A 13,670-nucleotide genomic window follows, 5' to 3' on the forward strand; every position below is an offset into this window, starting at 1 on the left:
GTCTCACACTACACTCATCATCACCCTGCACTGCTCTCTTACTACAATAACAGATGAGACCCCGCCCCTCTTTTCATACGCCACGCCCTCTTTCGTGACGTCATGCATACCATGAAGAGGGACAGTTGCCAGGCGACAGCAGAAGCGAGGCTTGGTTCTTACGACTCCGCCCACTTTACAGTGCACTCGGATGCTGTCATGTGACGGCCATCAGTTCACGTGACTGACAAAGTCCTGGAGGCATCATGTCTGCAGCGGAGGGGTAAGTGTTTCTGTGCAATACTGTACAGTATGGGGCAGTAATGTGCGTCAGATGTGCAGAGAGTGCTGGATTCTGCGGCATTAACCTTTTAAGCCAGCCTATTCTGTCTCTTTTGTTACTGCTGGACATAGTAGACAGCTGAGCAAGGGAGGTGTAAGGTCAGCACAGCAATGCTGGGACCTGTAGTACCACAGAAGTGCAGTGCTACCAGTCACTGGAGCTAATGCTGGGACTTGTAGTACCACAGAAGTGCAGTGCTGCCAGGCACTGGAGCTAATGCTGGGACTTGTAGTACCACAGAAGTGCAGTGCTGCCAGTCACTGGAGCTAATGCTGGGACCTGTAGTACCACAGAAGTGCAGTGCTACCTGTCACTGGAGCTAATGCTGGGACTTGTAGTCCCACAGTAATTTAGAAGCGTTCAGAAGTTGCAGCTGAGTATATGAGGTCCTATGGCTTCTCTGTGAGGAGCCTCCTACAGACCTGCCTGAGGCTCCATGTACTACAGTTGAGGCTACAATGTCGCCTGTGTATTGTCTGCATCTATGAAACTATTTGTGAGGTACCGCTTGACATGTTTGTGTCAGTCTCACATGACTACCATTGAGGTCTGTGCTTACAAAACTGCCTGTGACTTGTGACTGAATATTTCAGAAAGTTTATATTTTTTGTGACTATTTTGTAGTGTTACATGACCAAAGTCCCCATGCGGCCTTAGCCTGTGTGTGCCCGGAAGCTGAGATGTAAGAAGGTGTTTATGGCACAGTGTTCCTTATCTACACCCCATCACCTCCGTGTGAACCCGCTCATGCTGTCAGTCTAAATAGTGTGGCCAAATATGGCGGACAGGTTAAAGTTCTCGCTCCTGTAAAACAGTCACGTTATCATTTTGGTGCAGATCTTGCAGAGTCAGTGAATGAAACTTGAAGATGGAAAATGAACTTTGAAATGAGATTTTCTCGAGAAGAGATAATGACCTGAGGGATTACCGTTAGTTACGGCAGCTTGTCCTCTGCTGCCCCGTCTATACTTGATGTACACTATGTACATAACCTCCATCTTCTTATTTACTGCTATTTACTGTATCCTGGAGATTTTACCACAAAAATGTTGCATAATACTGTATTAGTGGAAGTGGTTCTCATAGAGTATGACCTGCAACAGCTGGACCTAGAGCTCCTGTTTGTGTAACTGTAATGCTCAGCATGTCCTGCTAATGTCTGTATAACCACAACTCCCAGCTTCCTTATTCTTACTGCTATAATGCTACAATTTCTTGCATGCTTTGCCAGTTACTGCAGCTGACGTTGAACTACAATTTTTAGTATGTCCTTACCAAATACTGATACCAGCACTTCCTACAGCAACTGGCGTACCAATGTTCTTTGCATGCGCTACCTGCTGCTGTGAAGACACTGCTCCCTGCATAAACTTGACAGTCCACATCTGTATTATAACTGTCAGATGGGTGGCTCCAGCTGCTGAGCCCAGAGCCTTCGTAAAATGATGGCTTTCTTGTACATGTTGGTACATTGGTTGTAAATGTTCCATGTCTGTTCACTGAAGTCATTGGTCTTTACATGTACGTATATGACCAGGTGGCAGATGCAGATGTAACTCCTCTGCTTGACATATCCTGATACTGTAGGTTAAGGCTAGGGCTAAACTAAGACTCCTGGCATGCGACCAAAGATTGCCAGGTTGCCTTGTGACTTCTTTGCTCATGCTATTGAATGAAGCTGCATTTCGACCCCAAGTCACAAAAAGGTCAAGGAGTTTTTGAGTTGAAGTTGCGGTCAAGGCAACTTGGGGTCACAATTCACTAACATGAGTGAAGGAGTCTATAGGCAACCTGGTGATGTTTGGTTGCTTAATGAAGGTTGTGCAAAATTGCTTTGTAGCCCTAGACTTATTGCATATAATCTGCCTCTATATTAAGGAGTTGCACTTTATGCACTTTGTGCTGGCTCACCCGTTGTAAATGCAGCAGACACTAATGTCTTCTATAATAAATATACCAGTCCTGGGGGCTCTTTCCTTGCATGTTGTACAGCGTCTCAGCAGCAGGCGAAGTGTTAAGAGAGTTTTTTCTTCAATAAGTAACTAATTGAATTGCTTTGTGAAAATCAATAAACGTGAAAATGCCAATGTGCTGGCTTTATTGCTTGAATTGTGCTGTGTGAGCATTAAGACATCTTGGCTCTTCCATAAAGATGCTGGAGTTTTCTACATCTGCAGTAGTCATTTTCTTTCCCAGACTTCTGCTTTTCTACTAGTCACATGCTGCTAAACCCAAGTTATTTCATCTGATTTCTTACATTTTTTCCATAGATTTCTAATTCTTAAAGGAACACTCCTGAAAAAACTTCACAATATTATAGCGATTGCAGGGTGATGCGGTTACATTTTTAGGTTCAAATAGCACTAGATTTAGTAAACAAATGCACGTGAATTCTGAGGTAATTTTCACCAAACACTGCCTTGTGCCACAAGTGTTTTATACTACACAGATTAATAATGCATCAGATTTATCATACAGCATCAGACATTATTATAGATATGGCGCATTTTAACCCTCAAGTACTATCATGGTGTCTGTCATACACCACTATCATACACATATCATTATGATAGACACCATGATAGCACTTAAGGGTTAAGACTGTCTAGTCTAACTTTGTACTATATAACTTTTAGAATTAGTAAATTTTCCTTGGTGTATTTTATAGGTAGTTTTTGCATACATGACCTACATCAGGGTTTGCGGTTCATTCAAGTGATTGTGCGCTTAACATAGGGTCTGCATACGATGAGAACAAATCCTAAAGCCTTATGCACACATCCGTTATGTTCAGCATTCTGTTTTGTTCACCGATAGAACATTGACATCCATTTTTAGATATTGGCATTTCCTATGCCGGTCTTAATTCATTCCCCAGGTGACACAAGATGCACAATAGGCTCCAACCTGTCAATAATTCTGGTGCATCTTGTGAGGCCAAAATCAAAATCTTCGCAAGTCAGGCACCAACATAGGAATCGCTAGTTGCAGTTAAAGGGATTCTACCACTAAAACACTTTTTTTTCTAGTTACCACGTCGGAATAGCCTTTAAAAAGGCTATTCGTCTCTTACCTGTGGAAGTGCTCTCCGCCGCGCCGTTCGTTCAAAATACCGGTTTGTACCGGTATGCTAATGAGTTCTCTCGCAGCGATGGGGGCGTCCCCATCGCAGGAGCAGCGATGGGGGCGTCCCCATTGCAGCTCGAAAACTCACCGCAGCGCCGCCTCTCCGGTCTTCGGTGTCCTCCTTTTGCCTCTTCAGCGTCTGTCGGACGCCTGCGCAGTATGCTCTCTGTTCGGCGAAGATTGCCAAACGTACTGCGCATGCGCGAAAGTTCGGTGCCCGCACTATGGCTGGGATCGCAATTTCGCGCATGCGCAGTACGTTCGGCAATCTTCGTTGAACAGAGCGTACTGCGCAGGCGTCCGACAGTACGCTGAAGAAGCAAGGGGAGGACACCGAAGACCAGAGAGGCGGCGCTGCGGTGAGTTTTCGAGCTGCAATGGGGACGCCCCCATCGCTGCTCCTGCGATGGGGACGCCCCCATCGCTGCGAGAGAACTCATTAGCATACCGGTACAAACCGGTATTTTGAACGAACGGCGCGGCGGAGAGCACTTCCACAGGTAAGAGACGAATAGCCTTTTTAAAGGCTATTCCGACGTGGTAACTAGAAAAAAAAAGTGTTTTAGTGGTAGAATCACTTTAAGCTGTCGGGCCAAGGCAATTCCAGCCTGCCTTAATCTCTGTCTGCTTTTCTAAAAACTGTCAAGCAGATTAGAAAATGGAGAAAGTGGTGCTTTTTGGTACATTTTTTTGCTGCAGAGGGCTGTGCACCACTTTTGTGCCAGAAAACTGGTGGGCCTATTTTGGTAAATACTAGAGATGAGCGAATAGTATTCCATCGAATACCGTAGTAGTATTCGATTAAATACTACTATTCAATCGAAAACCTCCATTTTCATAGTTATTGGTGTAGTCGGTATTTGATCTAATATACTCGCTCATCTCTAGTAAATTCCCCTTTTTGATCTCAATAGGGCTATTCACATATCTTTGTTTTGACGGTTTGTTTTAAAGCGTTGTCAAAAAATAAGGCATATCCGACTTTTGTCTTTTTTTCATAGATCTATCAGAGTCTAGTCTCAAGTGTATGAGGGGTCTGTGAAAACCTGAAAGGATGGACCGTTTCATTTGTTTCTTACGTCCGTCTTTTTCACAATACTTGCATGAATATATCTGAAATGATCAGTGTTTCAGTGAACACTGAAAATAAAAAGGGATGTGTGCATGAAGCCTTATACCAGATCTGAGTGGTCCCATTATAGTGATTGTGACATTATTGGACATAGCAACTAGTCAGCTCCAATTTTATTTAGTAAATAGCTCTGTAAGGGTGCATGCACACTGAGTAACGCCGGGCGTGTATGAGAGCCGTACACGCCGGCATTACAGCAGACTGCCGAACACTTCCCATTCACTTCAATGGGAGCGCTCGTAACAGCGGCGTTTACGAGCGCTCCCATTGAAGTGAATGGGAAGTGTTCGGCAGCCCTGCTGTAACGCTGGCGTGTACGGCTCTCATACACGCCCGGCGTTACTCAGTGTGCATGCACCCTAACAGTAAAATCTGCCCTGTAATGGTTGCTGTGGGTATCAAGGACGTTTTTTTTAGCCAGAAACTTTGATAAAGATCTGCCAGTTCTGGTTTTGCCATCCTGTGCCCCCTGGACTGGGACTAGTAATATTTTCTTAGTATAACCAATTACAATGCATTTGTAACATTTGCCTCTTTTACACCCAAAATATCCGACAGCAGTGAAATCTCATTTTCATCTTGAGGTGAATTTGTGATAGATGTATTACCCATCATGCACCTTCTTGGTGTTACATATTTATTTCTCTTGCTTATATAGCGCCATCTTAATTTCTGGCACTTTACAGATCTCATCACTCACTGTCCCAAGTAGGGCTGACATCCTAAATTCCCCATTAGTATGTCTTTGGAGTATGGAAGGAAACCTGCACACACCGTAATACAGATGTATGGAAATAAAGCTCAGAAAAAAGGGACACACAACTAGAAACACAGAAAGTATTGCAAATAATAGAGTCCCTTTAGTATACAGTACTGTAAAGTTTTTTTTTTATTTCTCTCTCATTAGATGAACCAGAAAGTATTATGCTTCACTAAAGCAACGTGCACATTTGTGTTGGAGTCTCCGTAGGACTTAGTCTCAATGTCTGCATAAATTTGGCAGATGAAAGTGTCCTGCAGGTGCAACTTTTTTGTCCATCGCCTTCAGATTAACAACAGCGGACACCTGATGGATTCCATTATAGTCAGTGGAGTTCGTATGTTTATTGTACTGGTCCTCCAATGGACCAGAAAAATGGACAGCTGATACTAGTGTGAACTAAGTGTTAGGGGAAAAAGGAACTTCTACTGCACGTGTGTATTGAAAACCTACATCTGCAATATGGTTTGGTGCGTTGTTTTGCACGGCGCGTCCTCTGTAAACCTTGCCTAGCTCAGTGAACTCGCACCTGAGTATGATCTTCTTGTGCTTTACACTGTATGGACATTTACATAACCCAGAGTGACGTGACCTGCATAAAAACACAAGGCTGCAACTTCTCAGTGGTTTCTAATATTAAGATATTTTCCAGCAGGGAATACGGTGTTCTTATTGTAATGAAGCTAGAGACATGACCTCTCAGTGACTGCAGGCAGCTTACACGTTACAGGAGGTGTATTAGATAATGCATGGACAGCCGTTCCTCAATTCTGCTTATATACTTCTTATATAGGCTTGAAGGCTCCCTGCTGTATTACTGAAGGCTTCCTGCTTGTAAATTTGGTAATTTTGGTAGTAGATGATTGTTAGGAATTGATGTCTGTGCACTCACCTTAGGCCCGATTCACATCTGCATTCAGTATTCTGTTCGGGGAGTCCACTTGGGGACCCCTGAACGGAATACCAAACGCATTAAGGAGCGGTTAACAAAACAGCACATGGAGCCCATAGAATTTTATGGGGTCTGTGTGTTTTCCGTGCAGTGTTCGCACGAATCATGCATAGAGAAAAGTATTGCAAGCAGCAGTTTTCTCTCCGCATGATTCGTACGGACCCCATTATAGTCTATGGGTTCCATGTGCTTTCCTTGCTAATTGCTTTTTAATGCGTTCGCTATTCCATTTGGGAGGTCCCCGAACAGAATACCGAACGCAGATGTGAACTGGGCCTTAATATGTTTTTTGGAATATTCTCTCTGAAGACATAACCAAAGCTATGGGGCATTGCAGAGTAGGGTGCACAATGTATCAGATTTTCAGTAGTATTCTGATACTTCGGAGGAGCAAACAATTCAATATTGTTATTTTTAATACTGTAGTAGTAAGTTGCTGTGGACAGTGGGACTTACTGCTGCGAAGTACACTTTAATATTTCAATTGTATTGAACCGTTGTCTCCTGTGGAGAGCATGGTATGCACACTGCCCAGCACTCACCATGCTCTTTGCTCATGACCTATCATGATGATCTATCAATATCACATAGATGGGGGGGGGATCTGGCATTCGACACCCTCATGATTAAACTATTCTCATAATGGAGCAGTAGGCAGACAGTGCTGTTGTCTTTGTAAATGGGGTTGTACAATTTGACCAACTGTTGCTATTTGAAAGGTCCTCCACTGATTTTGGGTGGCTCTGAATATATTTTACCTGTCGTTATGAAAAAATCTTCATTCATTCTGAAGTAGTTACGTATTACATATAACCCATTAAAATGCTTGGGCTGTATATGTAACAGAGGAAATCCAGGCCTTCCATAGAGAGAACTGCCTTTTTTTTTTTTTCACAGACTTAGTGTTCATAAGTTTAGGGGGACTCTTTTTATTGAGAGATGATTTATAGCGTTAGTTTGTAATTCAGATCATACATTGTAACTCCCTCGTATCACAAGGGTCCAGGAAGCTGTGATACAAGTATCTGTACACTGAGTTTCTCACACTATAGGGCTACTCTTTTGTTACACCTAGGTTCACTGGCTGCACAGCTAAAGCACCTCAATAATGTGAGGACCCCAACAAATGGCTTCTATATCTCAACGTCCTGGAACTTTGTAAATGTTGCAGTGGGGGATGGAAAATTGGTAATGGAGTAAAGTTGTTCAAGAATTTGCAGGTTAGGTGTAAGGAAAAAATATCTTTGTACCATGTTAGCAAGTGGATATGAAATATAAAAACTTGAGTCTTCAGTAGTTGATACCTTTTTTAATGGCTAACTAAAAATGATGACAGATTGCAAGCTTAGTTTACTATAGTGTGATTTGTCATTGTGCCTTGGGATTTATCTCATGAACTGATAGGATAGAAATCGTCCAGCTCCCAGAGTCTTAGGAGTAAAACAGCACAGAATACAGGCTGCAATCTATGCTCCCTCTATTCTGCTGGATTACATTTCCCAGATTGCTTTACAAATTTCCCGCTGCATGCTTCTGAAGGACAGAGATTCAGTTAATATTGCATTAGGAAATTGATCTCCTTATATAAGAAACACCCCCTCCACAATGTTGCGTATCCTATATACTCACTACCATGTTACCTTGTTTGTTACTTTCTGTAATGATTGATCTACTTCCTTATTTCCTAGTTCACCTGAAATATTCTGCCTCATCACATTGTCTTTCTCTTTTAGACCATCATATTGGCTGGGGAATGAGACCCTGAAAGTGCCAGCTGCTCTTTTTGCCCTGAACAGAAAACGTCTCTGTGACAGACTAAGAAACAACCGTGATGTTCCCAAAAATTCTATTGTGGTCTTGCAAGGTGGGGAGGAGACCAATAGATACTGCACAGACACTGGGATCCTCTTCCGTCAGGTGAGCGTTTAGTGGTTACATGTGCAAGTTCTTATATGGTAGTTATGGGTTTTTAGAAAGTGCCATAAGCTGTCAGAGCTTCTCTGTAGTATGAGGGTGAAGGAGCATGACTGCACTGACGTATTTTTGAAGCTCTGTCATCCATGACACATGTTTAAGGAGGAGCCAGTATAATACAGTATAGTCTTCCAAGGCCTTGAATCTGGCCTATCTTGAGCCATGTTGTTGTCTTCTGTAACATACCTACTGAGATTTAACTATGGCTTCAAAACAAAATGATCATTTACTTTTATTGATACAGTTATTGATGATGTATCGTTAATTTCAGTTAAATTTCATATTTTCTTGCATATTTATTTTCATACAAATTCATTCACAGACTGTTTAATAAATTAGAGGAGCTTTACTGCTTCTGACTGTTATCCATTTATGGATTAGTTGGAGTCAGTCTGTGGACTAAGTCAGTGGTTTGGCCTACCAACCTAACATATAGTATGTTAGGTTGATAGGTCTATATTTACCACAATAAATTTCCCCATTTGTGTACAGTATGTAAACAGAGTATGTCTTACTGCAGAACTTAACTATTTGCCTTGCAGAAGTCTAGGATACCTTAGTGACACCTGTTAGCAGCCATATTTCTTGTAATCTCAACTTCCCAATTGTACATAAAATAATTGGTCTGTTCATACCGGCATTGTGGTGCACACTTGCATATTGCTACTTGCTGGCAGGCTTTCCTTTGTTTGCTACTGGGTACATATGCTTGAGTGGGGAATTGAGAGGCCGATGTGTAATATATACATTATTGAGAGAGTATTTTGTAATAGTTTTAGGCATGAATGGAACAATGCTTTAAAGTAAGAATGCCTTCAAGTGTTAATAGTTGATAACTTTAGTTTTTATTTATTTTAAAAAAAGAGTAAAGTAAATGAACAAAAGAGAAATCTAAATTAAATCAGTATTTGGTATGACCACCCTTTGGAAGAGGAGTCCTGGGAGTGATGATTTGGCCCCAGAGAGCCCCGATCACAACAGCATCAAGTCTGTCTGAGATTACATGAAGAGAGAGAAGATCTGTGGTTAGTTCTCCAAGATGTTTGGAACAACCTCCCTGCCAAACTCATTCCAAAACTATGCAGGTTTACCTAGAAGAATTGGGCAGTTACACCAAATATTGATGTGATTTAGATCTCCCTTTTGTTCATTCACCTTGTATTTTGTTAATTGGCAAAAATATTAACATTTCTATTACTGTATTATTCTTGTCATACCTTCCTAACTTTTGCACAGTACAGTATGTGCATATTATATATAATCAAAGAATTGGCCTTTCTTTATTTAACCCTCAGGAATCCTTCTTTCACTGGGCGTTTGGAGTGACCGAGTCAGGCTGCTATGGGGCCATTGATGTTGATACAGGAAGATCTATTATTTTTGTGCCAAAACTCCCAGAGAGCTACGCCGTGTGGATGGGAAAGTAAGATTTATTAACCTCTGCTGCTGTGTCTGTTTCATGTTTCTTTTTTTATGAACAGGGATGTGCTGGTGCAGAACAGAGGCGGAGAGCTGTCAATAGTAATACTCTGTAGCTGTACAGCTAATCAGGGGAGTTTATAACCCCTACAGTGACAGAGCAGTCGCCATCACTGGAATGTAGTATTTACTGAGATATTGAGCGCTAGTCATATTTATACAGTTGGTTTTTGTTTTTTTTTTGCAGTCTGAAACAAAAAAACGCAGCTTTTCCTCATTGTGTGGCCTAAAGGGGTTTTCTGGGACTTGGACATTTTTAAGATAGGTCACCAGTGTAAGGGCTAGTTCACACGGGGCCAAAGGGGCGGATTTTGGCAGCGGAATCCACGTCATAATCCGCCCCTTTACAATGGTGGTCTATGGAGACCACTAGCATTCTTTGTTCCGCTATCGGCAACTTCAGGTAGATTCCGCGGCTCGCTGAGCTGCAGCTTCCACCTGGCAGCCACAACCTCCAGCGTCGGCCCATTCATTTGAGTCAACTTTGGGGTGGGGGAAGCTGCGACATCGTGGTAGGTGGGTTTTGACCATATTTTGACTCAGCTCCCCGAGTCAAAATATGGTCAAAATCCGCCTCACCGCCGCCCCGTGTGAACGAGCCCTAAGAAGGATTGGGGTTAGTCACTCATCAATGCTACTAATTGATAGTAGAAGCTGCAGCCCCTAGAATTAGCACAGTGTACAGCGATGTGCTCATGAAAAATGCACAGCTTTGTACCCTGTGCAGTGGCCATGCCAAGTTTGCAGCCCTTTTCTGATTTACTTGAATGGGAACTGAACTGCAGTAACCAGGGACGGCCACTATGCAGTGTGTGGACCTGTGTATGTACGGTTAGCAGTTGTGCAAACTGAGCCACTTCTGGTGGCTTTCACCCCTCCTGTCAGATGAACAGTAGAGGTACCAGGTGATGGATCGCCACTGATCTAAGGACAGCTCATCAATATTCTAGTTACTGAAAACCAGAAATGGCTCTCCAAATAAAGAGGACCTTTCACCAACTCCACCAATTCAAGGGTGTTTGTCACCAGTTAACTAAATATCAAACCAGTCACAATGCATTGTAGGGGACATTCTGCTGAGCCCACCATACCTTTAGACAGTCCAGTAAAACCACTATTTACTTAAAAGTTATTTTTAGAAACATGCAAATGAGGTTCAAGTGTAATGGGTAAAGATGAGCGAGTATATTCGATCGAATACCTCCCCTGCATAGTTATTGTTGTAAAAAAAAGCACCAGGGAAGGTGGGAGGGGCATTGAATAGTTACTGCATGGTATTCGACTGAGTACACCAATAACTATGCAAAGGGAGGTATTCGATTGAATACTATTATTCGATCAAATACTATTCGCTCATCTCTAATAATGGGTGTAAAGAAAAATCTCCAAGGGCTCTGTATTTAGGTTTGACCTCTCCCCCCACTGCACTCATTTGCATATTTGTGAAAGGAAATGGTGCATGTACTAGGTTATTTCAAGGTATGGTGGGCTCAGCATGATGCCCCCTACAATGCACTGTAGCTGGTTTCCATGTTGCAATTCCTGGTGAGAGATTCCAATTTAAATCTGCAACCAGTAAGTCATACTAAGCCTGGCCATGTATTAGTTTGGATGGGGGCAGTGTAATATTACATTTTCCCTGTGGCAGTCGAAAATAATAAGAAAATCCGCAGTTTGTTAATATAGATGGAGGCACATTTATCGATAGTGTCTTAAGAACACTTCACAAATGAACTCTTTTTATTTAGTGCAAGTAGGAACATTTTTTTCTAAATGGCAGATGTCGTAACTGGCGAGACTCATGACATACTTGTTAACCTTCAATTTCGTATGTTACGATATAGCAGTGCTACTCAATAATAAATGACTTACAACTGTTATGATTTTTTTCTACTTCATACATGAGGAATAATGACAACAAATGAAGCAAGTCAATTGTACCAGTCTGGAAATGTACAATTTATATAACATTTCTGGAGCATTTCAAGAGGACCTTTCATCAGATTGGGCACAGGCAGTTCTATATACTGCTGGAAAGCTGACAGTGCTCTGAATTCAGCGCACTTATCGGCTTTCCCGATCTGTTCCCCGTGTAAAGAGCTATCGGTCCCGGTACCGTAGCTCTTTATAGTCAGAAGTGCGTTTCTGTCAGTCAGTCAGGAACGTCCTTCTCCACAGCAGTGCCTATCGCACTGTACAGTGTGAGCGGGGAGAAACGCCTCCTCCCTCTGCTCACAGTGCTCGTCCGTAGATGAGTATTATCAGGAGGGGAGGGGGCGTTCTTCCCTGCTCACACTGTGCAGCGTGATAGGCGCTGCTGTGGAGAAGGACGTTCCTGACTGACTGACAGAAACGCACTTCTGACTATAAAGAGCTACGGTACTGGGACCGATAGCTCTTTACACGGGGAACAGATCGGGAAAGCCGATAAGTGCGCTGAATTCAGAGCACTGTCAGCTTTCCAGCAGTATATAGAACTGCCTGTGCCCAATCTGATGAAAGGTCCTCTTGAAATGCTCCAGAAATGTTATATAAATTGTACATTTCCAGATTGGTACAATTGACTTGCTTCATTTGTTGTCATTATTCCTCATGTATGAAGTGACTGACTGTTAGGAATGCCCTTCTGCCTGTAAAGCACTACGGTACCCGGACCAATAGCGCTTTACCCGCGGCACAGATCAGGAAAGCCGATAGTGCTCTGAATTCAGCGCACTGTCGGCTTTCCAGCAGTATATGGAACTGCCTGTGCCCAATCTGATGAATGGTCCTCTTTAATGTAAAAATAACACTTTACTGTGCCAATAATTCAACGGATTGTTACCAGTAGAGATGAGCGAACAGTGTTCTATCGAACACATGTTCGATCGGATATCAGGCTGTTCGATGTGTTCGATTCGAATCGAACATCACGTGGCAAACTCCAAAAAAATTTGATTCCCCTCCCACCTTCCCTGGCGCTTTTTTTGCACCAATAACAGCGCAGGGGAGGTGGGACAGGAACTACGACACCGGAGGCATCGAAAAAAATCGGAAAAAGTCATTGGCTGCCGAAATCAGGTGACCTCCATTTTAGACGAATAGTGGATTTCAAATCCGGGTCATATGAGAATGTGAACTTTGTGACTAAGAGACAGGGATAGCTGTACAGGCAGGGATAGCTAGGGATAACCTTTATTTAGGTAGGAATGATATTAAAAATAACTTTTTGGGGCTCTATCGGGTGTGTAATTGTGATTTTTGTGACATAAACTTTTTCCAATAGGAATGCATTGGCCAGCGCTGATTGGCCAGAGTACGGAACTCGACCAATCAGTGCTGTCTCTGCTGGAGGAGGCGGAGTCTAAGATCGCTCCACACCAGTCTCCATTCAGGTCCGACCTTAGACTCCGCCTCCTCCGGCAGAGCCAGCGCTGATTGGCCGAAGGCTGGCCAATGCATTCCTATGCGAATGCAGAGACTTAGCAGTTCTGAGACAGTTCTGCTCAACTACACATCTGATGCACACTCAGCTCTGCTACATCAGATGATGTACATCTGATGTAGCAGAGCCGAGGGTGCACTAGAACCCTTGTGCAAACTCAGCTCACGCTAATAGAATGCATTGGCCTGAGTACGGAACTCGACCAATCAGCGCTGGCTCTGCTGGAGGAGGCGGAGTCTAAGATCGCTCCACACCAGTCTCCATTCAGGTCCGACCTTAGACTCCGCCTCCTCCAGCAGAGCCAGCGCTGATTGGTCGAATTCCGTACCCTGGCCAATCAGCACTGGCCAATGCATTTCTATGGGGAAAAGTTAGCTTGCGAAAATCGCAAACTGACAGGGATTTCCATGAAATAAAGTGACTTTTATGCCGCCAGACATGCTTCCCCTGCTGTCCCAGTGTCATTCCAGGGTGTTGGTATCATTTCCTGGGGTGTGATAG

General features: G+C 43.1%; 1 protein-coding gene across 1 annotated transcript in view; it reads left to right on the forward strand.

Moving 5' to 3' along the window:
- Nucleotides 1-195: 195 nt before the first annotated feature.
- PEPD (peptidase D) overlaps nucleotides 196-13,670 on the forward strand; it is a 186,286-nt gene continuing 172,811 nt past the window's right edge. Inside the window, exons 1-3 of the mRNA XM_075282039.1 lie at nucleotides 196-262; nucleotides 8,026-8,209; nucleotides 9,562-9,689. Of these exons, the coding sequence (XP_075138140.1) occupies nucleotides 246-262; nucleotides 8,026-8,209; nucleotides 9,562-9,689 (329 nt within the window). The 5' untranslated portion in view covers nucleotides 196-245. The remainder of the gene's footprint in view (nucleotides 263-8,025; nucleotides 8,210-9,561; nucleotides 9,690-13,670) is intronic.

The sequence above is a fragment of the Leptodactylus fuscus genome, chromosome 7 (assembly GCF_031893055.1).
Source record: "Leptodactylus fuscus isolate aLepFus1 chromosome 7, aLepFus1.hap2, whole genome shotgun sequence".
Classification (NCBI taxonomy): domain Eukaryota; kingdom Metazoa; phylum Chordata; class Amphibia; order Anura; family Leptodactylidae; genus Leptodactylus; species Leptodactylus fuscus.